The following is a 23,041-nucleotide window of genomic DNA, read 5'->3' on the forward strand; positions in this document are numbered from 1 at the left end:
GTGGTTGAGAAGACATATGAACCCATTAACAATATCTCAGTGCTGGCAGCAGCCACTAAAAAAGGAACATGAGGCTCCTGGTGGATGAAAGGGGCACAGAGAAATGCATTATGAGATCTCTCTCAGATCTCCTTGACCTCATTTAACTGTGTAGAAGTCTCCAAATCCCTCTTGTGTAAAGGAAGGGAGAATCTCCTGAAATTATTTTTTAAACAATAAAGTTTATTTTTTGATTATTGTACAGATGTCCTAAGGATAGGCATGTGTGCTTTATGACTGAATATTTACAGTATGAGTATGTCTTTCCCTCTTCCACCTGAGGCTTTTAGTACAAGCTGCTTGCTGTTGTAATACAAGAGTTATGAAGTATTGATGAAAGTGTGGTGAGTGTGCAGGTGAGATGAGCATATTTGCTAGCATTTAAAGTATTCATATTTACAACAGAAATGTCTTTATCTGTCTTTGGACCTACACTCCTACACTTTATTTACACTTGGTGTAATTTAGCTATCCTGCATAGTTACCACTTCCTGTTGTGCAAATTCACACAAATACTTTTTACAATTCTCAATTTCACAATTGTGACGGTGCGATTTACATGGGAAGCACAGAAATGTACCAAACGAGACTCAAATTGGGGGGAAATATCACAAATATTCAATTTACTTCTGCTGTCTGAACTTTTTCACAGTTGTCGCTATGAAAGGTGCTATGAATTTCACATTTCATTGGTTTGTGATTCATCTGTGTCAAAACTAGATTTATCATGTGACTTTTTTTGGAGAAAGCATGTATCTCTGTCATGAATATCCCATTCTCTTACTCTCCCTAATACTGAGAAAGTTGAAGATATGCTGAGAAGTATAGCAGGTCTGTGTTGCTGGGTGAGGTATTTATTCAGCAGACAAATACAGGCAGAGCGCAATTGCATTAAATGGTAGGATAACACTGAAAGAACCGCACTGATTCCAGTTTAACATCTGGAGTGGAGGAAAAAAATTGACCTTGAAAAAAAATGTTTTTGAAGGAAATGTGCCCCAAAACATACAAAATATTGTGTATGTTTGTGCAAATCATTTTACACCGGACTGCTTTATGAATGAGTGTCAATATAAAACAGGATGTTTGCAAATCTGAGTCATGTGGAATTCTGTGGATTCAAAAACATGTAATGTACTGAAAAGGCTTGTTTTGTAATATAATACATTGCTCTCTCTCTCTCTCTGTAAGTATTTCTTTTGTTTTACTCAATAACAGATGGTTTGTGTACAATCTCACTCTGACCATTTTCTTACAGGAGAATCCACTTTTGTTGATGACCATGGACCTCCCGTGCCTAGGGTAAGTTTTTTGAATTGTCAATCTCTTTTTCTCTCTCTTGTTTCCCTCTCATATTCCATTTCTATTTTGTATTATTCAAACTGAACATACAATCATTAAAAGATGTCATAGTTGGTGTAGATTCAATGTATGAGTGTAGGCCAAATATAAGCTCAATCACACATACACACACAGCAGTACACATTTAATTTTAAAGACCCCATGAAATTATTTTAAAACACAATTTTCTGTCCTGTGATGCCATATTTCTTATTTAAAGTTTGGGTTCATACAAGGTCCTTGATACTTTTAATGTGCTTGAATTTAGCTTTTAGAAATTAAAATACTGGAGTACTTGGAAAATCGTCTTGATTTGTTGAAAAGTGCTTAAAAGTGCTTGAAGTTAAAGCTGAACATTAATCAATAATATGATCCACGCACTCCACTTTCATTAAATAATGTGTCTTTTAATATCCTTTCTGTTTTTTACAGTCATTTGTTATTTCCAGTCCCAAATAGCACGGAATAAACGTTGTGACTCTCTCTCTCACCCTCTGTACTTCAGTGAGACGCTTACTGAACTATCACTATTTTTAAAGGGACAGTTCCATTGTAGCCCTTGCTATTTAAATGAATTTAAACTAAATGTAAATACTTGTATATGACAGTATATATCATTATTATATATATACAAGTTCATAACATAATATAAATTTATATAACCTTGTGCAACCCCGCGTCTACATGCGTGGACATTGTATTTTGGCTTCGCTATACGCAATGCATTTAATGAATAAAAACCGACTAAATACTGTTCTAGACTGTCATTTAAGGGTTAACCTTCTGCCACACCGAGTTTTATATATTTATATAAATAAAATTATATATATAACATTTATATAGTTGTATACAGCTCTGGAAAAAATTAAGAGACCACTGCAAAATGATCAGTTTCTCTAGATTTACTATTTATATGAATGCATTTGAGTATATTTGAGACATTTTTGTTGCATGTCTCCCAAATTCCAAATAAAAATATTGTCATTTAGAGCATTTATTTGCAGAAAATGACAGCTGGTCAAAATAACAAAAAAGATGCAGTGTTTTCAGACCACAAATAATGCAAAGAAAACAAGTTCATATTCACATGAAACAACACAATACTAATGTTTTAACTTAAGAAGAGTTCAGAAATCAATATTTGGTAGAATAACCCTGACTTTCAATCACTGCTTTCATGTGTCTTGGCGTGCTCTCTACCAGTCTTTCACATTGCTGTTAAGCCACTCCTTGCACAAAAATTCAAGCTGCTCTGCTTTGTTTGATGGCTTGTGATTATCCATTTTCCTCTTGATCACATTCCAGTGGTTTTCAATGGGGATCAGGTCTGGATATTGGGCTGGCCTTGACAGGGTCTTGATCCGGTGGTCCTCTATCCTCACCTTGATTGACCTGGCTGTGTAGCACGGAGTATTGTCCTGCTGGAAAAAACAATCCTTGGGGAACATTGTCAGAGCAGAAGGAAGCAAATTTTCTTCCAGAATAACCTTGTACGTTGGTTGATCCATGCCTCACAAAGACGAATCTGCACAAATCCAGCCTTGCTGAAGCACCCCCAGATCATCACCGATCTTCCACCAAATTTCACAGTGGGTGCAAGACACTGTGCCTTAAATGTTTCTACAGGTCACTACCTTAACATTAGATGACCAGGTGGAGGATTGGTGATGATCTGGGGGTGCATCAGTAAGGCTGGAATCAGGCAGGGTCTTATCAATTTGGGGACACACCTGCCCATGACCTAAGTAGAACCCCAGATACCATACCTCCACCCGTCCAATTGCACACTTCTTGGGGTTTGCTGTGAGTGCCGTTTGTCGCAGCGACCTCAGAACAGATTGCCGTTGCCAATCATTCCTGTATATAATGATATCATCTAGATAGGCAGTGGCATAAGTGGAGTGTGATCTGAGGACTTATTCCATAAGGTGCTGAAACATAGTTGGGGCCCTGAACAATACAAACAGAAGTGTCAGAATTGTTGTAAGCCAAATGGTGTGGAGAAAACCATTTTTTCACGGGTCACCAGTGTTAAGGGGATCTACCAATAACCCTTTGTCAAATCCAGTGTCAAGTAAAAGAGAGCTGAGCCCAATCGATTGAGCAACTCATCAATATGAGGAATTGGGTATACATCAAATATATTGATGGGGTTCAGCCAACTGAGGGGGAGAGCGAAGAGACATAGAGGGCACCGGTGGCAGGGAAAAATCTATGAATGGGTTTAGGGTTTCCGGGGTAGCCTGGAAAAAAGGGCCAGAGAGAGAGTGAGAGGGGAGAGAGGGGTAAAGAGAGAGTGAGGGTAGAGAGAGTACACCGAAATATGGTCCTCAGTCAATTTGACGGCCTCCTCCAGCGATGCCGTGCGGTGGCACTGGACCCACTCTACCATTCCTTTCGGCAGATGACAGATAAGCTGTTCCAGCACCACTCCTCAGTCAGCATCCACTTTCGACAGCCGTAACGCAGCTGTTGAGTGAAGACAAACGGGCGGCCACGCACGTAAAGCTTAATTGAGTGGAACCGTTGTAGGTGCTGTTCGGTGCTCCGGATGACCGGCTGCAGGATGGTCTGCTTCAGATCGTAATACACCAGAATACTCGCCAACGGTAGTTGTTGCGCCACGAGCTGGACTTCCCCGGACAACAGTGGAATGAGTTTGACCGCCCACTGGGTATGCGGCCACCTCTCTGTCTTTCACTCAAATAAGTCCAAAATCCTCCGGATCATCTTCTGCACCCGCTGCCACACTATGATTCCTATCAGTGTTAGAATCAGCTTTTTGTGCTTAGAAAATAACGTCACAGAATAGTCTTCTTATTTCTACATTTGCTATTTTCCATCTCTTTGGTTATTGTGTCTCTGGTAAGAAATTATTTCAAATGATTCAAAGACTTTGGAATGCTGGAATGATTTGTTGAGAGTAATGAGAACTGTTTGCCCACACTCACATGTGACTGAGTAAAAGAGCAGAGAAGAGACAGAATATTCATATTACAGAACCAGAATTAACTGTTCTTTGATGAATAATACATACAGTATTACAGACTGATCAGAATATTATCCAGAAAATCAATCAAACAACAAACCACAAGATAAGTGAGCATGTGTAAAGGGCAAAAGGGATGATGATAAGGATAAGAAAGAGACGACGATAGAGAGTTTCTTAATTGAACTGCGTAAGACTGATGCTCATCTTTGACCCTAAGCCACAAAGACTGACAAAGAGAGATTGTGTGGATAAGCAGCTGTCCAAGAGTAAAAGGCACGACATATAAAGAAACTCAAATAGACTAGTATTGAATTACTGTTGATTAAGCTTGATTTGATTTATTGAGAGACAAACAGTGTTTGCTTGAGCCTGATTTACTTGAGGAATAGCCCTGTATTCAGGCTGGTAAAATATTTGATCAAAATTATATATATATTTTTTTGTATATATATATTATGAATATCCTTTTAAAAGATGTCTGGCATTTGCTGCACAATTAATAAAACAATTATTCAATATTACTTCTGCAATGATTACAAATCTTTATTACAGCTTTCCATTTAGGTATTTTACCGTTGTGTCAATGTTTGATGGCTTGTGGTCATCCATCTTCCTCTTGATAACATTCCAGAGGTTTTCAATGGGGTTCAGGTCTGGAGATTGGGCTGGCCATGACAGGGTCTTGATCCAGTGGTCCTCCATTCACACCTTGATTGACCTGGCTGTGTAGCATGGAGCATTGTCCTGCTGGAAAAAACAATCTTCAGAGTTGGGGAACATTGTCAGAGCAGAAGGAACATTGTCAGAGAAGAAGGAATCAAGTTTTCTTCCAGAATAACCTTGTCCAGCCTTGCCGAGATCATCACAGATCCTCCACCAAATTTCATAGAGACATAAAGGACACTGGTGGCAGGGAAAAACCCATGAACGAGGAGCCGGTTTCGGTGGGACGTTTCCGCACATCTGGGTAACCGTGATAGGCTGGAAAAAGGGCCAGAGTGAGAGAGAGAGAGAGAGAGTGAGTGAGAAGGGAGAGAGGTGGAAAGAGAGATTGAGGGGAGAGAGAATGCGAGGGCTATTCCGCCCTCTGATATGCCGACATATGGTCCTCAGCCAATTGGATGGCCTCCTCCAGTGGCGCCGGGCGGTGGCACTGGACCCTCTCCTTTCCTTTCGGCTGATGACAGATAAGCTGTTCCAACACCACTCCTCAGCCAGCAGCCACTTTCAGCTGGCGTAACGTAGCTATTGAGTGAAGACAAACGGCCAGCCACAAACGTCAAGATTCATTAAGTGGAACCATTGTTGGTGCTGTTCGGGGCTATGGCCGACCTGCTGCAGGATGGTCTTCTTCAGATCGCCATACACCAGAATACTCTCCGACAGTAGATGTTGCGCCATGAGCTGGGCTTCCCCGGACAACAGTAGTATTAGTCTGGCTGCCCCCATGGGCACGCACGCGGCCACCTCCAGATCTCGGCCGTTCACTCAAATATGTCCAAGAATGCCTCTGGATCATCTTTTGCCCCCATTTTCATGAGGGCGAGTGGAGGTATGGGGACTGCACAATTAATAAAAAAAATTATTAAATATTACTGCTGCCATGATTACTAATCTTTATTACAGCATTCAATTTAGGTATTTTTCCATTGTGTCAAAATGTAATTGTGTTTTTGCAGTGGTTGAACATTGTCCATCCATCGTCAACCGCTTATCCTGTGTACAGGGTCGCGGGGGGCTGGAGCCTATCCCAGCTAACATTGGGCGAAAGGCGGGGGACCAGTCCATCGCAGGGCCACACATAGACAGACATACACTCACACTCACCTCCACATCCACACCTAGGGCAATTTTTTTGGAGACACCAATTAACCTAGCCTGCATGTCTTTTGGATGGTGGGAGGAAGCCGGAGTACCCGGAGAGAACCCACGCAGACACGGGGAGAACATGCAAACTCCACACAGAAAGGCCGGGGCAACCAGGGTTTGAACACACGACCTTCTTGCTGTGAGGCAACAGTGCTAACCGCTGCACCACCGTGCCGCCTCTTGGTTGAACATTGTATCCTATCAAATTATGATTATGGTCATATATGTGCAGCACTACTATTTAGGCACTAACAGAAACAAACATATGCACAAGAATGTGGATGCTGACCTAGTTCCACACTGACTAATTCAACATGTACATGGATACACCCAGCACTTAGATGAAAGTCATAGAATATGTACTTTACAGCAGAGAGTATAATATTTGGAAAATATGACTTCCTGAATCTGAAAATAACAAAATCAAAGTCCAGTTCAATGTGTGCATGTGTATAAATCTCCATTCCAACAAAGCCCCCTCTCCTTTTCACTATAAAATTATGTACACCTCTTTAATTCAAGACTAATTTTCTTTGTATAATCATGTTTAGTGTCCATCTGTTCAGTTTGGAAACTGCATTTTTTAGTAGCTGAGTCCCCCATAGTTACAAAGAGAACCCAAGCCAGCAATGATAACAACCAGTTTTAACATCTCGCAGCTGTGGAAAAATAAGCTCAGGCTCTGTAAACACACAAAATCTGAACAGAAGTTTCAAGATTTTGAAAGAATGCACTTCTTGCAGGCTCAGATAACATCACATACAAACAAACACATGCACACGTATACATATACTACAACAATTTCAACAACAAACTAGGTCAGTTTTGCAACCTGTGCCCATAACCCTTGTTGCATTAAGTTACAATTGTCCATAATTAAAATAATTTAAAACATTAACAGGTATTCAAATTGCTTTCTGTAATTTTAATAATTAAAAACAACCTGGTCTAATGAAATTGACATGAGAATTGCAACGTTTTTGCAAATCTGAAATTGCATGCTTCATATCACGTTTGGCTGTACTTTTCAAGTGAAAGGTCCAGCAGGGGGCACCAAAAACAGAGCAAAATGAGGTTGTAATCAGACAAGTTTTTTAGATGGAGGTTTTAATAAAACGTACCTCCCTAAACTAAATCGATAGTGTCCGAAAAGAGAAATAATAGTTTAAAAAACAGACTTCCTTACCCATAACGAAGACCTAAACTTAACCGATAGTGTTTTAAAATTCACCTGGAAACTGCAGGGAATTACAGGAATACGTGGAGACACGTATAACAAGTTTAAAAAATATGTATATCAAGTCACGTTTTCACTCTGAGTATATATAGGTATTTGATCCATTTCTTACTTTAGAATCCTTCTCAAAAATGCTTAAATAGATTGAGAGGGAAGAAAATGGCAGAACATTAATGTTTAAAATTGACTGATTAAATGTATAACCTGAAAGCACTGAAAAATTTACTTTGAATAAAAGTGTCTGCCAAATGAATAGGTAAATCCATTGCATTCATACTTTAGGAAATAGAAGCAGGGTTATAAAAAGTACATTAATCTTAAGTGAAAGTATGGATACTGATTAAAAATTCTACTCCAAAAAATCCATGTATGTCGCCAAAAACATACTTAAGTAAAAAGTTACTTATTTCCTAGCTAAAATGAAAACAAGAGAGTAGATTGTGTGGGAGAGGAGTTTTTTTTTTTACTTGGCCTGTTGTATGTAACATGGCAATTTCCTAGTGGAATGAACACTAGAGGCGCTAAAACTACAATGACTTTTATCCCCTTTCACTCAAATCACGAGTTAAACTGCAGATTATCAGTTAATAAACGATCACTTGTCACTCTGTTCCTCACATATATCTTGTGACATATAAACACTTTTGCTATAGCACATGACTCATTTTAGCATTTGCATTACATAACCAACTACATTTACAAGCTTGTTTGAGTGTGATCAAATTGCATGGTAGCTCAACTGATAGAGTGTTGCATATGCAATACAAAGGACCCAAAGAGCAGACGAGTCGAACTGAAAGTGTGCTGAAAGTGCCATAGTAGCACTACAAAATTACGTGTTTGCTTCAGAGATGTATTTTCAGGTCACATTTGCTTTTTATGACACTATCGGTCAGGTTTAGGTTTAAGGTAGGAAGAAAGGTAAGTATTGTTGATTTAAATCTCGCTAGAACATTAAACTTAAAAAACTCATCTGTTCGGGATAACATTTGACTCACTTTTAGCACCACACAGTGGATATTTCACTTTGAAATTGCCCTGAGACGTGTAATGATCCACAGTATTTTATTTTACAAAAATCTTGCCACAGTCATGCATTGTTCGTTGCATGGGAGAAGGCACTCACTAATTATGATGTCAGAGCACCCAGCCCCTTGAGACATAGAGAAAGATCACAAAATTCAAAATAAGCTTTGAAGAAAGTAATGTTGGTTTTGTGAATTGTTTTCTGAGGTTTGCTACCAAACCTTGCTGTCGAGCAGATGGATGAATTCAATATAATGTGTGATTAATATGTACTCAGATTCCATTTGTTTTATTATCATTATTATTATCATTATCATTGCTGGTTTTTTTTAGTTATTATTATAATTAGTAGTTGCCTAACAACAGCAACAACAACAATAATAATTCCGCGAATAGGGAGTAGAAATGTATAGATATGATTGAAATATGGCAAGTGTAGAAATAAAGGACATGTACACATTTAATTACAAAAGGCTTTGGTTTTGATATATGTGCAACCTGAATAATAATTTTTTACTTCATAACTGTATATCTGTAGCAGTAGCAGGAATTTCGAAAACAATTTTAGGACAGAAAACATAAGTGTTTCTCACTTCGTGCTCATAGTTTTGAATGAATGCATCACATTACGTCAGGTGGTCACGAACGGTCTAGTCACACAAATATTTCAGTGTATCCAAAACTCAAATCGGATCCGAAATTTCGCCTCTGCAGATGGTCGAATCTCCACACAGCTGCCGTGCGACACTTCATTTGAAAGGACTGACCTCTGTTCTGTCATCTTTTGTTTTTCGGATGCAGTGAAAAGGTGGCTTCAGTCCAGTAAGCCGAAAGAAAATGCTCTACAAAAAGTTAAAAGTACTATTTTTTTCTTTGGAAATCTAATTAAGTAAAAGTATAAGTATACTATTTAAATTGCACTCCAATAAATTACAAATCCCAAAAGATAATACTTAAAGTTTAATACTTATTTAGTAGTATTTTTACTCAATTTACACCCCTGAATAGAAGAAACTGAAAATTACAGCCACAACATTAAAACCACCTGCCTAATATTGTGTAAGTCCCCCTTGTGCCGCCAAAACAGTGCCAACCCGCATCTCAGAATAGCATTATGAGATACTATTCTTCTCACCACAATAGTACAGAGCAGTATCTGAGTTACTGTAGACTTTGTCAGTTTGGACCAGTCTGGCCATTTTCTGTTGACCTCTCTCATCAACAAGGCATTTCTGTCCACAGAACTTCTGCTCACTGGATGTTTTGTTTTTTGTCATTCTGAATAAATTCTAGAGACTGTTGTTACAGAAATACTCAAACCAGCTCTGCTGACACCAACAATCATGTCACGGTCCAAATCAATGAGATCACATTTTTTTTTTTATATATTCTGATGGTTGATGTGAACATTAACTGAAGCTCCTGATTAGATAATCTCATGGATGATTGTTAGTGCAAGATTGGCTGGTTTGAGTATTTATGTAACTGCTGATATCCTGGGATTTTCACACACGACAGTCTCTAGAATTTACTCCGAATGGTGCCAAAAACAAAATCATCCAGTGAGGGGCAGTTCTGCAGATGGAAACGCCTTGTTGATGAGAGAGGTCAACAGAGAATGGCCAGACTGGTTCGAATTGACAAAATCTACGTTAACTCAGATAACTGCTCTGTACAATTGTGGTGAGAAGAATAGTATCTCAGAATACTATTCTGAGATGCAGGCTGGCACTGTTTTGGCATGAGGGGGGATCTACACAATATTTGGCAGGTGGTTTTAATGTTGTGGCTGATTGGTGTATTGTGTTGCATAAGAGAGGGAGGGAGAAAATTAACGGCCTTTTCTTTCCAATGTGATGATGAGGTGACAGATGTTTGAAAGAGAACATATGAAAAATAGAAGTGTGATTATCTTCATATCACTTGGGAAAATGAGGATGAATGAGATAGAAGTCAAAGAATGGAGAGAGTGAAGGAAAAAAGGATGGGGTGGGGGAATTAGCAAGGCAGCTGGGCTCAGACAAGATCTCTTATGTATATGTGTGAGGGAGGTGAAAATAGGAAATTCTCTGTGAACTTGATCAGTATTTGTTATTTTGAGAAAGAGCAAAATTCCACGCTATGGATCATGAGATCAAGAGACACAGAATAATGAAAGGCAATGAGCAGTCAAGACAAGAGGGGTTGCTTGTTTAGGTTGTAACAAAGGAGGGTGTTTATAGGCATGGATAAAACTGAGAGGGACTTTTGCGAGAAGACCTTAATGCTGAATATGTGTATCCAGTGGATAGTATACATACTGTACAGTGTACATACTGTAGGTGCAGTTTATATTTATTTGTAAAGATTATTCCAGCATAATCCTTTAGATCAAAAGGCTTTTATGATCATGAGAAGCATAAATTCAGTCAATATTGTCTAGCTTTTGATTGGTAATGTAAAAAAAATCCAGGAGTTAAAAGAGCTCTCTAAGCCCCAGTTCCATCCAATATCCTGGCCTGCAGGGAATTCCATTCCTCCTTCCACACTGTATGTTGTTCCAGGAATTCACAAATTTCCTCCAATTGATTCTTAATAACTTTCTTTTCTGATGATGTGAGGTAGTGAATAAAGCGTATATTTCTATGTGTCACTAGGTGTTGCCATTCCCAAGTCAGGTGATCTACAACAGGGTGGGCAAGTGTGGAAGTCGGACAGTTGTTCTGCTGCTGAGGATTCTGGCAGAAAAGCACGAGTTTAACCTGGTGTCCTCTGACGTTCATAACAAAACTAGACTCACAAAGCATGAGCAGGTCAGTTGATGGGTGAGTGTGTGCCTGGACAAACGAATGCCTCAGAAAAAGTTGTAAAGCACGCTAAGATGAAAAGCATACAAAGAAGAAAACTTGTTAATATGATTCATTAAAGGTGTTTGCCAAGGGAAATGCTCGCTGGATGTCAGCGTTAATGAAACACATCCGAATGGCACTCATTGTGGAGGAAAACACACACTTTCTTCCTTTGCGGAGAGGAAAGGAAAACATTCTGTCATGCCTCTTGGTTAGAGTCAAGCCGCCACACCTCCATACAGTTAAACTCAACGTATGAAAAGCTAAAATAAACTATGCTAATTAAATAACAATCATAGAGGTTTGTTCAGCAGGTAGGAGAGAGAAATAAATATGAGAATAAAAGATATATAAACAAAATACACACAATTTTATCTGGAGATTATGATACCTTTCAGCATCCCAGAATAACATGTTTAATGTGTGTGTGATTCATAACTTTTGGAAAGTACATTTATTTGGTGTAAATACTCGAAGCTAATATTAAATGTGTGTATTTACAGGAACAAGCTCAGTACTCATAAAGGTTTCATTGCCATCACTTGAGCGAAAAAGAAAGACTAACTGTCCTGAACTCTGGTGTGTGTCGAGAAAGATGAGACAGTGTAAAACAATTAAGCCAGTGAAAGAGAAAGCAAATGTGATTTTAGTGTGTTCTCAGAAGAACTTAGTATACAGTATTCTCTATATTGAAATAACTACATATATTGTATCACTGGCCACTTTATTAGGAACACATGTGCATCTACTTATTCATGTGATTATCTAATCAGCCAATTGTGTGGCAGCAGCATAATGTATAAAATCATGCAGATATGGGTCATTAGCTTCAGATAATGTTCACATCACCCATCAGAATAGGGAAAAAATGTGATCTCAGTGATTTAGACTGTGGCATGATTGTTGCTGCCAGACGGGGTGGTTTGATTATTTCTGTAACTGCTGATCTCCTGGGATTTTTACACACAACAGCCTCTAGAGTGTATAGAGAATTGTGTGAAAAATAACCAGTGAGCAGCAATTCTGTGGATGAAAATGCCTGGTTGATGAGAGAGTTCAACGCAGAATGGCCAGACTCTCATTTTGAGAAGCAGGATTACATGTGTGTTTAGAGGGTGTGTGTAGACTGTTTTTAACAGCCCTTTCAAACAGACATGTATATATTAACCACCTCTCCCTTAAATAATCATGTGATGGTCCAGAACAAGTCTTGGCAGGTTCTGTTATTAATGAGTGCAGAAAATGTGTTGGAGAGCTGTCATGAGCAAAACATTGGTGGGGAAGTGAACCAGTTAAAGGAAGGAGAAGCAAAAAACTGATAAATATTTGGTTGGGGTGCTCTTGACAAGTGACCTCAATAACCTCATTTGTGTATTAGTAAGAAAATCTATGCATTAGGTCAAACTGCATTACTTTCCTTCTAAAAGGACCTGTACATTTTTAATAAGCCTCAAGACACACCAAACATTTTACCACTTAAAAAGTGCCACACAACCTGAGGTGTTGCTTGTGATGTGGTCCTACCCAACACCTTTTATATCATTGCTTTAGAGGTACAGTATACTGTAGGCTGTCTGTGTGCCCATAACAGCCTGTGCAGCACAGGAAATTATCTCATTAAGTTGATGTCACTACCCAAGTTCTTTATGGGTGCACACTTTGTGTTTTCTGGCTTTTGAGTATTTGATTAAAGTGTAACAAGTGTGTTTGGACCAAGCTTGAAGTCTAGAGCTGTGTACGTGTTACTGTGCTGCGGCAACCCCAAAATCGGTATGTTAGGCTTGCGGTCCTATCAGCAGTTTAAAAAAATAAACATTAAACTACTAAAATGCAACTGACCATATTACCATGCATAATTTGGATAGCAAAATAAATAGGTTTATCAACTTTTAAATGGGAGAAAACACTTCCCTTAACTTTTGTGTGTGTGTGTGTGTGTGTGTGTGTGTGTGTGTGTGTGTGTGTGTGTGTGTGTGTGTGTGTGTGTGTGTGTGTGTGTGTGTGTGTGTGTCCAATCAAGCACTGAAGTATTTATTTATTTTTAATTTGTGCATATTTATTGGCTGATACTAATATAACATTTTGACCAGTGTTTCTTCCACATTATGCTGATAACTCAAATTTGTGCTGTTATTTATGCATTTGCAAAATGGTAAATTTTCAATTTGAGTTTGTCATATTAATGCATATTGTTGGGCCTATTCAGATCAGTGGCGGCTTGTCAATAGAGGGCGCTGGGGCGCCGCCCCCATCAAAATTCCAGAAATATACATGAATACAAAAATGATATAAAAATGAAATAAAAATAAAATAGTTTACTCGTACGATGTGCAGGCTGGTAGTAAGAGCCTCAGCATTTAATAAAAACTGGCTTTAATCGGTTAACTATTTTCTATGTTTTTCAATATGTTTCATGCGGTTTCATGGGCGAGGGACGCCGGACAAATGGATGTCTATCTGAGTGCTTAAATTTTCGGGCAGCATGTGACCTGAAGCTGGTCTCTAATTGGTTTCTTAAAGATTCTCCTTCGGACGCAGGTCGCTGCGTCCCTGGCGAATCAGAATTGGATACATGTTATTTTATCCGATCTGATTGGTTCTCGTCACCTGTCATTCAACTTTACGCTCTATGCTCTGCGAGTGCGCAGGCGACTCCGCCAAAACCTTGCTAGGCTGATCACTTTCGCAGAGATAATGGCAGCAGTTAAACCAAACTCTGTCATTGATTTAAACCGTTCACAAGGCATTCGCTGAAAAAAAGCGCGTGAAAGGATTGCAGCAGAGTTGAGTTTGTTATAGAAATTAGTCAAAATACCATTTTACATGTTTGTGCTGCAGAGATGTCCTTCCCACATATCATATTCTACAGACTCAAGAAAAAAAATTTGTTTGGTATAAATCCTTACAAAAATCATAATTTTAATATTATACAACAGCATCCCAAAAATAATAAATTGGCAACATAAAAATAAATTATCAAATGAAATATGAAGCCACCAAAAACTACTGTCTTGTATGGGACAAAAATTCAAATGGCTCTATTTTTATTTTGAATGTCATTGCAATTGTGTCATTGCAATTGTGACATTGCAATGTCTACAACTAGTGGCCTACTCCAGGCTACTACCTTACATTTACATTATATATATATATATATATATATATATATATATATATATATATATATATATATATATATTTAATTAACTCTATAGGTCTGTGACACCATCCTGGGACACACTAGGGAGCGTTTCTCCTTCACAGACCACCTTGTCTGTGCCACCTTGTTGCAGGGGGACAGGTTTGATGAGTACAAGGATACCTTGTAGATGCATTGAGCAGCACAATGAAAGCGTACCCGATGCTCAGTGGAAGCAAGCTGAAGACAGAGCTCAGTCTCATCTACAGCAAGGAAGAATTCAAAGCCTGCCGTGGTGCTGTGGACCTATTCCAGCTGTTTCAAATCAAATAAAAGTTTATGGAGAATAATCTCAAAGAAGTCTTTTCCGAAACTGTGACTCTCCTAGAAGTTCTCATTACCACACCCATGACCACGGCTGAACCTGAGAGGTGCTTCTCAACCTTGAAAAGAATAAAAACCTTTCTCAGAAACACCATGACCCAGGAGAGGCTGAATGCACTGGCATTGCTCTCCATGGAAAAGAGACTTGTTACTGAGATGACTGACTTTAATCAGAGAGTCATTTAGAAATTTGCTGGCCAGAAAGAAAGGAGAGCAAAATGTATGTTCAAGTAGTCAACATGCTTTTTGGTACTGCTTTGTATTTATTTTCACCCACAAAAAAAGCAAAATTTGATTTGAAGGACATTCTTGTTTACCTTTTTACAATTTCAAACTGTGTTGGGTCGTCAATTGATGTCCAATATAAAATCTTTGTTGCCCCTGAAGCAAAACCAATTGAGAGCCACTAGCTTAGTGTAGTTGTGATTTGAGTATGAGATCACAGCTCAGAGGGTGGCCTTTCCTCTACACACACCAACCCAGCACCACCAGGCCAACATTACGTACCCTCACTCCCCATGTGGTGTTTGGTTATAGGGAGAGTTATGTCTCCTTATCCTTATGTGTATGTGTGTTTTTCCATTTTTTTTAGAGACTGTAACATAAGTTTAGGGACACACAGGCTCTATCAGAGCTGACTGGGGCCCCATCTGGCCTTCATTAGGAAACATTAATGTAATGTTAAGGCAGTCCCCTCAGATGACCTAATAACTTTCCACTGCACCATGCGCCATTCATGTGAGGAATGTTTCCTTTGTGTGTGTGTGTGATTCTGATTCTGTTAGATAGATTAGGTCTGTTCAGAATATTGTTAAATGTTTCATTTAACATTGAAATAGATCCACTACGGTGGCTGCAGAAGTAGCGTATATCTGCGGTGGGCTGCTGAAAAAGTACAGAACACATGTGATCTGGTTGTTTTAAAGCTTGTTTGATTCTCTGTCCTAGAACTCAGCCAAAATCCCACAGTAATATTCTGCTATCATACTGAACTCCTGTGGTTTTAACACAGATTGTTGGACAGCAGCATCAAAGATTTGAAGCTGAAGCTTGTAATAAGCATCACCAAATGGAATTAGTATAGTAATAATTGAAACATTGTAATGTTTTAATAGCGCCAAAGAACCACAGTGTTTACACTTTGAAGGGAATCATGGCTTACTTGTAGCTGTATTAAACTGGGATGGGATAAATTATATTAACATTGAAAAAATGACACACTTCGACTTTAAGTCTAATTTGCTCTAAAACTTTAGTTTGTGGGTGTTCAGTGTTGTTGGATGAAGAGATGCTCATGGATGTTTAAGCAATGTGCATTTTGATCTCTCTTTTTTTGTGTATTTAATTTTTGGCAGGTGGAGTTGATGAGAAACATCAGCACTATTCCGCAGCCTTTTCTGTACACCAGACATGTTCATTATCTCAATTTCACAAGGTTAGTAAATCTGGAATTGTTTATCTGAATGTATCTGATCAAGTCCCATCAAACCCAGCAAAACTTTGTTTGTTATTAAATTAATGGATGGCTCATCCTCTTTTTCTCCTTCTTTCTCAGGTTTAGGATAGAGCAGCCTGTCTACATAAACATCATCAGGGATCCCATTAACCGTTTCCTGTCAAATTACTTTTTCCGCCGTTTTGGGGACTGGAGAGGAGAGCAGAATCACTTGATCCGCACACCCCAGATGAAAGATGAAGAGCGATATCTGGTCAGCAGCTCTCTTCTAATCCCTCCCCTTTTTACTCTGTGTAGAATAGAGCAGTGAATGGTTGATCAATGATACAACCATTGATTTTAAGCAAGAACGCGTTTGGAAATTTGGAAAGACTCTGGTACTCTCCAGATGGAAAATGACTACAATATATAACTGTTGACTTTTAACCATTGATTTTAAGTATAAAATAGTATTCATTGCTAAATATTTAGATCACCTCGTACAACCTTATTTGTCATCGATCCATATACAAATATATAAGTAATTTGAGAGAGTAGGGAGACTGACTCAAAATGTGGAAGATTGTAAATGAGCTCTTTGTTTCTATTTAAATTTCCATAGTTACAGCAGCTTCTCTTATTGGTGGATCTTTCTTCAGGATTGTGTGTAGTATAGTTCTTCACAGGGAATTCGGCTATTCAACTTGATTTTAGGGAAAAAAAAATGTATGTTTCATTTTTTTCTTCTGAACCCTAGCTCTTTTCCCACATTATAATTTCCTGACAATAAGCCAATTTCCTTCCCTGTTCACATGCTCTCTGTGAATCATGTGCTTTCCCTCTCTTTTCTTCTTTTGTCGTCATCTCGTTTTTCAGTCATGTCTGTGTTGGCTCCTAGATAAGCAGCGGTCCTCAGTGAAGTGAGTTCTCAGTCGGCATAAGTCTAAACAAAATGATCAGGCTGAGAATGCTATTACCGTTATAAAGGGGTGGGTGTAGGTTTGTCAGCAGAGCTACATTAGACTAGATAGATGGCAAGAGACTGCAGCTTTTTTAATTTTCATCTGATTTTCACTGGCATATTCTACTCATTATTGTACTCATAGTCATGCTTTGTTGTCTTTCATTAAGAAAATGTTGTTGTTGCAAAATGAGTGTTTGGGAGAGTAACAAGAGCCTGGCTGTATGTTTGGAATGTTTTGGCTCTTGAAATATGTCATGACAGGCCACAACAGTCCCACTCAACAATTTGGGCAGAATGTTCAGGAATTGATTAGCCATGCTTGCCTTTTATTTAGAACAAGTCAATTGTGATGCTCAATGCTATAAGCTTTGAAAGAAACTACTCCGATGAAAAATTCACTATGCTGAATTGCATTAGTCGTCTAAGGATTGTGACTGAATTATGGCACATATCTGTTATTTGTAAAACATAAATGGCCAGTTTCCAAGACACATTAAACTTGAACATTAACTTGGACATTTCTTTTCTTTTTCAAGTTACTAGTTAATTCAGTCCATGCCATTTTGTCTATTAACTCATCATATCCCCAGTGTAAGAATGAGAGTAATCTATGTATTTTTGTACTGAGCAGCATTGGACAAAATTCTAACTAATTTTAATAACCTCATAATGTCCTCAACATTGTTTTCAGATAACATACTGAAGATGATACTGACAAATTAAATGCATTATTAAAAACTAAACTTACAATACATTTACATTAATATTTGGTCATTTAGCAGACACTTTTATCCAATCCGACATACAAATGAGACACATAGTAAGCAATTTGTCATACAAAATTCAACAATAACTGTAGTATTGCTCTGTCAAGTTCTCAGAGTTAATGGAGTAGTGTAGAAGCTAGCACAGGAAAGTTATTTTATTAGTTAGTGTAATTATTGTGGATTGGTTAAGCTGGTTCTTAAATGTTGAGGTGGTTTCAGCAGATCATGAGGAGACTGGAAGCTCATTCCAACACAGAAGAAGAAAGAAAGTGAATGATCTTGAAATGGACTTTGTGCCTCTTTGCGATGGGACATCCAGGTGCCTCTCGTTCATTGACTGCAGAGAGCGAGTGGAAACACACACCTGGAGGAGTGAACTGAAGTAAGAGAGTGCTCTTCCATTGGTTGTCCTGAAGGCCAAAGTCAAAATCTTGAATTTGATATGGGCAGCTACAGGCAACCAGTGGAGTGAAATCAAGAGGGGAGTGATTGGAGCCCTCAATCACTCCACTCTTGAATGAAGATCAGATACACTGCTGCTCTCTGGACCATCTGCAGTGGCTTAATCATCCTAGCTGGGAGGCCAGCCTACTGAGCATTACAGTAGTCAAGTCTTGAAAGGACCAGAGCTCGGACCAGGAGCTGTGCGGCATATTCTGAAAGGAAAGGTATAATTTTCCTGATGTTGTTAAGCGCTAACCTTAAAGCCTGGGCAATTGATGATATGTGGCCTTTGAAGATAAGCTGGTCTTCAAACACCATTCCAAGGTTCTGATCTGTCTGGGTGTACTGTAGTATAATTGAACAACGATGAATAAATAGTGAGGTTGTGATTGACTGGGATCACGAGGCGTTCTGTCTTGGCAAGGTTAAGGTGAAGGTGGCATTCCTTCATCCAAACCAAGATCTCAGAATGTCAGGTAGATATACAAGCAGAGATAGATGGGTTGTCAGGCTGAAACAACAGGTAAAGCTGTGAATCATTTTCGTAGCAGTAGTAGGAAAAGCCAAGTGCCTTAATGATCACAGTTCCTTTGATGCCTAGGTCGGAGAGGGTGGAGAGGAGAATCTGGTGGTTCACTGTGTCGTAAACAGCATGTAGGACAAGGAGGATGAGGATAGATGATTTGGAATTAGCTCTCACCACTCGCAGGGTTTCAGCTATTCAAAAAGGGCAGTCTCTGTTGAGTGTTCTTTTTGGAAGCCAGTCTGATGTCTGTCAAGTAGGTTGTTCTGCAAAAGAAAAGCAGACTACTGGTTGAATACAACTCTTTCAAGAGTTTTATGCAGGAAAGGTAGGAGAGAGACCAGTCTGTAGTCAATGACTACTGTGGGGTTATGTGTTGTTTTTTTAATCAGTGGGGTTACTCAAGCCTGCTGGAATGTGTTCAGTTGTAAGACTTGATGAATATGTGTGTGGATGCGGGCATGAGTAATGGAGAAGGAGCTTGTAGAAAATGGGAGGGGATAAGGACATGGGGACCGATGGTAGGACGGTTAGAATGAAGCACTTTGGAGACATTCTGTCCCAGAGAGAGGAGAAAAAGATGAAAATAGAGGATGGGATGTGGGAATAGAGCAATTGTGAATCAGTTTCTCTGAATTACATTTTTATTTTAATTACACTTCCTTGTATTCAAATATTGAATTATATTTCTGCATCCTTTTGGCAAAATCATTTCAAATTCAGGAACTGAATTGGAAATTAAAAGGAATTTTCTATTGAATTCTGAATGTGACACAAACCTTGCAACTGATCAACTTAACATAGTTAATTCCTTTGTTTAAAAATGCACTTATAAAATGCATCAGCTCAGTTTTCACCCTGCATCTAAACATTAATTCCACAACAAACTCCACACATATCTCACACCTTTAAGTAACCTTTCAATAATTTGCAATCTTAAAGAAGCACACATGACAGAGACACTCATAAAGAGGCCAAAATAACATGATGGGATTGGGGCTTCTCTTGAAATGAGAGACAACAGAGAATATAATCAAATCAGACCTTCACCACATACAGTCATTTTCCTTTTAAGATCCTTTCTGCTCCTGTAGGCATGTTTAACCACATCTCTTTTTTCTGATGTTTGGCAATATCATGGCTTTTTTTCCTTTTTATGGATATATCTTTCATACTAAACATACCTGTCTGATTTATGTGGCTTTAATAGTCTTGCCCTTTGTCATAAGTGAGTTTTTAAATGGTATGCTATTATAGTTCGATTTTTATCTGTTCTTTTATGTGAATTTAATATTATGTTATGTGAAATGAACTGAAAAATTATTTATCTTCATGACTGCAGACACACGTCTCTCAGACATATATTCACATCCTCAAAAAACGGACATTTTCATTACAACTGGAATTTAAAGCTTTAGGATAATTAGTATCGCTAAGTTGTCCCATAGGTTTTGAAGCATGTGAACTTGAGTACTTGAGCTGAATACTACTTAAAAACCTCTCGATCTAAAGGCTTATACTTACAGTAAATACTTTAAATTAGTTTTGTAGACACACATAAATTGTGCCTACATATGCATTTCTTTTATTAACTGAATTTTAATTAAAAAACAAAATAAATAAATGGAAGAATTTGTAGAAGGAAAAGAGCCAACATTCATGGGACGTGGCCAGCATTCATTGGAGCTCCTTCAATACTGTTTAAAAACCATCCCAAGTGCAAGAGTTTTTTTGACAAAATGTCAAGAGTGTGCAGAGTTGTAATCTAAACAAAGAGTGGTAACTTTGAAGAATCAGTTTTGATGTTTTGAATATTTTTTATCAATGCATAGTGTTCATACTTCCATGTGTTATTTAATAGTTTTAGTGTCTTTATTATTTAAAAATGTAGAAAATAGTAATAATAAATAATCATAATATGTGTCCAAATGTATATTCTGTATTATATGTACCAGTCTCATTTGTTCTGTGAAGTCATCACAGATAAAACCCACAGGTTTTTGTTTGAGGTATGCTGGCAGTAAAGCTGCTGGACCAGTGTACTGCCCATGTTTACTCATCAACAAAAACATTAAAGGGTTTAGTGTGTGTAGGCAGGAAATTGCCCCTGTCAGTGGAACTCATCCAGGTTCGTATGAGTTCTGTTCAGCTTAAAACTGTTTTTCTCTTCTCTTCTCTTCTCTCATTGAGAGAAGACAATATGAATGGAGATTAAGTGGTCAGCATTAATGCAGCTATGTCTAAAGCTTACAAATATTACTACAACATTTATCAAATAACCAGTATTATTTACATAACTCTTTTTTTGTACAATTTCTTAGATGGAAACATTTTGTCTGTTGTGTTGATGCAAAGAGCATGTTGCATGGTGGCATCCATCTGGAGGTAGTTTAGGGGTAAATTGCAATGGCAATGTTCCTAGGTGCGCAGTGATATTGCAACTTTGGGACTGAATCAAGAACACAAAGCTAAAAAGTGTGTCACCTGAGCTGGAGTGTGTTCCTTATATAGAGAATAAGAGAGTGTGTGAAAGAGTGCCCAGTTTAACTGCACGGGACATTTGCCAGAACCTCACAAGTCATTTCCTGTAACTTTATATGTAATTTATTTTTATGCTGTCTTCTCTCCCGTTAACCAAACAGCATCATTATCCTCACTGAACTCATTTTTAATTGCGTACTTCAGTGATTCCCTGCCAGGGGTACCCTGGTGTTGCTTAAACCTATAAAACACAAATGTTAAATACAAATATTATAGCTGTCCAAAAGGCTAAATTAATTAATTGCTGTTAATTTAAGTGTAGAGAATACCATAAAATTCAACTCCTTTTTAAGGAAATGCAGTATGAGTTAAAAACAGGTACTTCAGGTTTGGTGATGATAAAGGGGTTCTTGAGCCTTACCAAAGGGGCTATGAGGATACAAAAGTTTAAAAGGAGTTTAAAATGTCTTTAAACATCTGGCATAGCTTCAAGACGTCATTATCTCCTAATAGATTTAGGTTGTTCTCTAAGTTGCTGAGTAATTGGTGTCCTGTTGGCGGATTACATTTTTGCTCCTTTGTTCCTTGCCTCACTGCAGTCGTTTGCCCTTTTGGCCATCCGGTGTTCTGTACTAATTTCCTTTTTTACACTCCAAAAAGCCAATGGAAACCCAAATGAGACATAAATAGTTTGTTTTTAAGAAATGATATCTGTGCAATGAAAGTGCAAGTCTATCAGACTTGTATGTGTGTCTGTGTCACTCTGTGGGATGGAGATGCGGATGAAAGGACATTGATGCGGTTTTGGCTTTCTATTCAGATACACACAAAGTGAGTTGTTGTTAAAGTAACTGGCCCTCCTGCAGTTCCACTCCTTTAAAGGATTTGCCAGTTCATCAGCTTGAAATTGTCAGCAAATGAACACATACACAGTAGTGCTTTAGTTTGGCACTTTAGTTTTATTTTCCTAATAAAAGCACATCACAAATTACCTCTACTTAATCACAAATAAAAAGTAGAGTAGAGAAATCGGGTGAAGGATGAAAGAAAAGAATAGTAGGCTTGTAGGTAGCCTGATTGAATCTGAAAATTGTCTTTTCTTGGGATGTTAACTTGTCTAAAGGAAGTCAGCAGCTTAATTTTAAGATCATTATGATTTTTTGCATTGTTATAATTTAACAATTTCTTCCTCATTAATAGAGTTGTAAATTACAGTAAAAAAAAAAAAAATATGGTACTGATTTAAATAATAAAAATGAACTACAACAGTAATAACTCAGAACTACTTTCCTTTTTGGCTGACATCACAAACCCCTCTTAATTCTTCAACCTCTCTGCTACAACAACCTGGTTTCATTCTGGCATTAAATGCCCACATTGCTCAATCCATTGAATTTCTAATAGATAAATACAATGATGTCCCATCCTATTTTTTCTTTTTCTTTTTGAATATTGTGTTTTATTCTGAAATGTGTGATATTGTGGAAGTAAAATGAATTTTGGACAATGGAAATGACACAATGCAAACGATCTTAATGGGCCTTGATCCTTGACAAATTGCCATCTTTTTGC

General features: G+C 38.1%; 1 protein-coding gene across 1 annotated transcript in view; it reads left to right on the forward strand.

The window, feature by feature from the left end:
- Positions 1–23,041, forward strand: part of LOC127622136 (uronyl 2-sulfotransferase-like) — a 99,390-nt gene that overhangs the window by 70,742 nt on the left and 5,607 nt on the right. The window contains exons 2-5 of the mRNA XM_052096087.1: positions 1,298–1,341; positions 11,141–11,296; positions 16,211–16,290; positions 16,411–16,564. Of these exons, the coding sequence (XP_051952047.1) occupies positions 1,298–1,341; positions 11,141–11,296; positions 16,211–16,290; positions 16,411–16,564 (434 nt within the window). The remainder of the gene's footprint in view (positions 1–1,297; positions 1,342–11,140; positions 11,297–16,210; positions 16,291–16,410; positions 16,565–23,041) is intronic.

Source organism: Xyrauchen texanus, chromosome 28 (assembly GCF_025860055.1).
Source record: "Xyrauchen texanus isolate HMW12.3.18 chromosome 28, RBS_HiC_50CHRs, whole genome shotgun sequence".
Taxonomy (NCBI): domain Eukaryota; kingdom Metazoa; phylum Chordata; class Actinopteri; order Cypriniformes; family Catostomidae; genus Xyrauchen; species Xyrauchen texanus.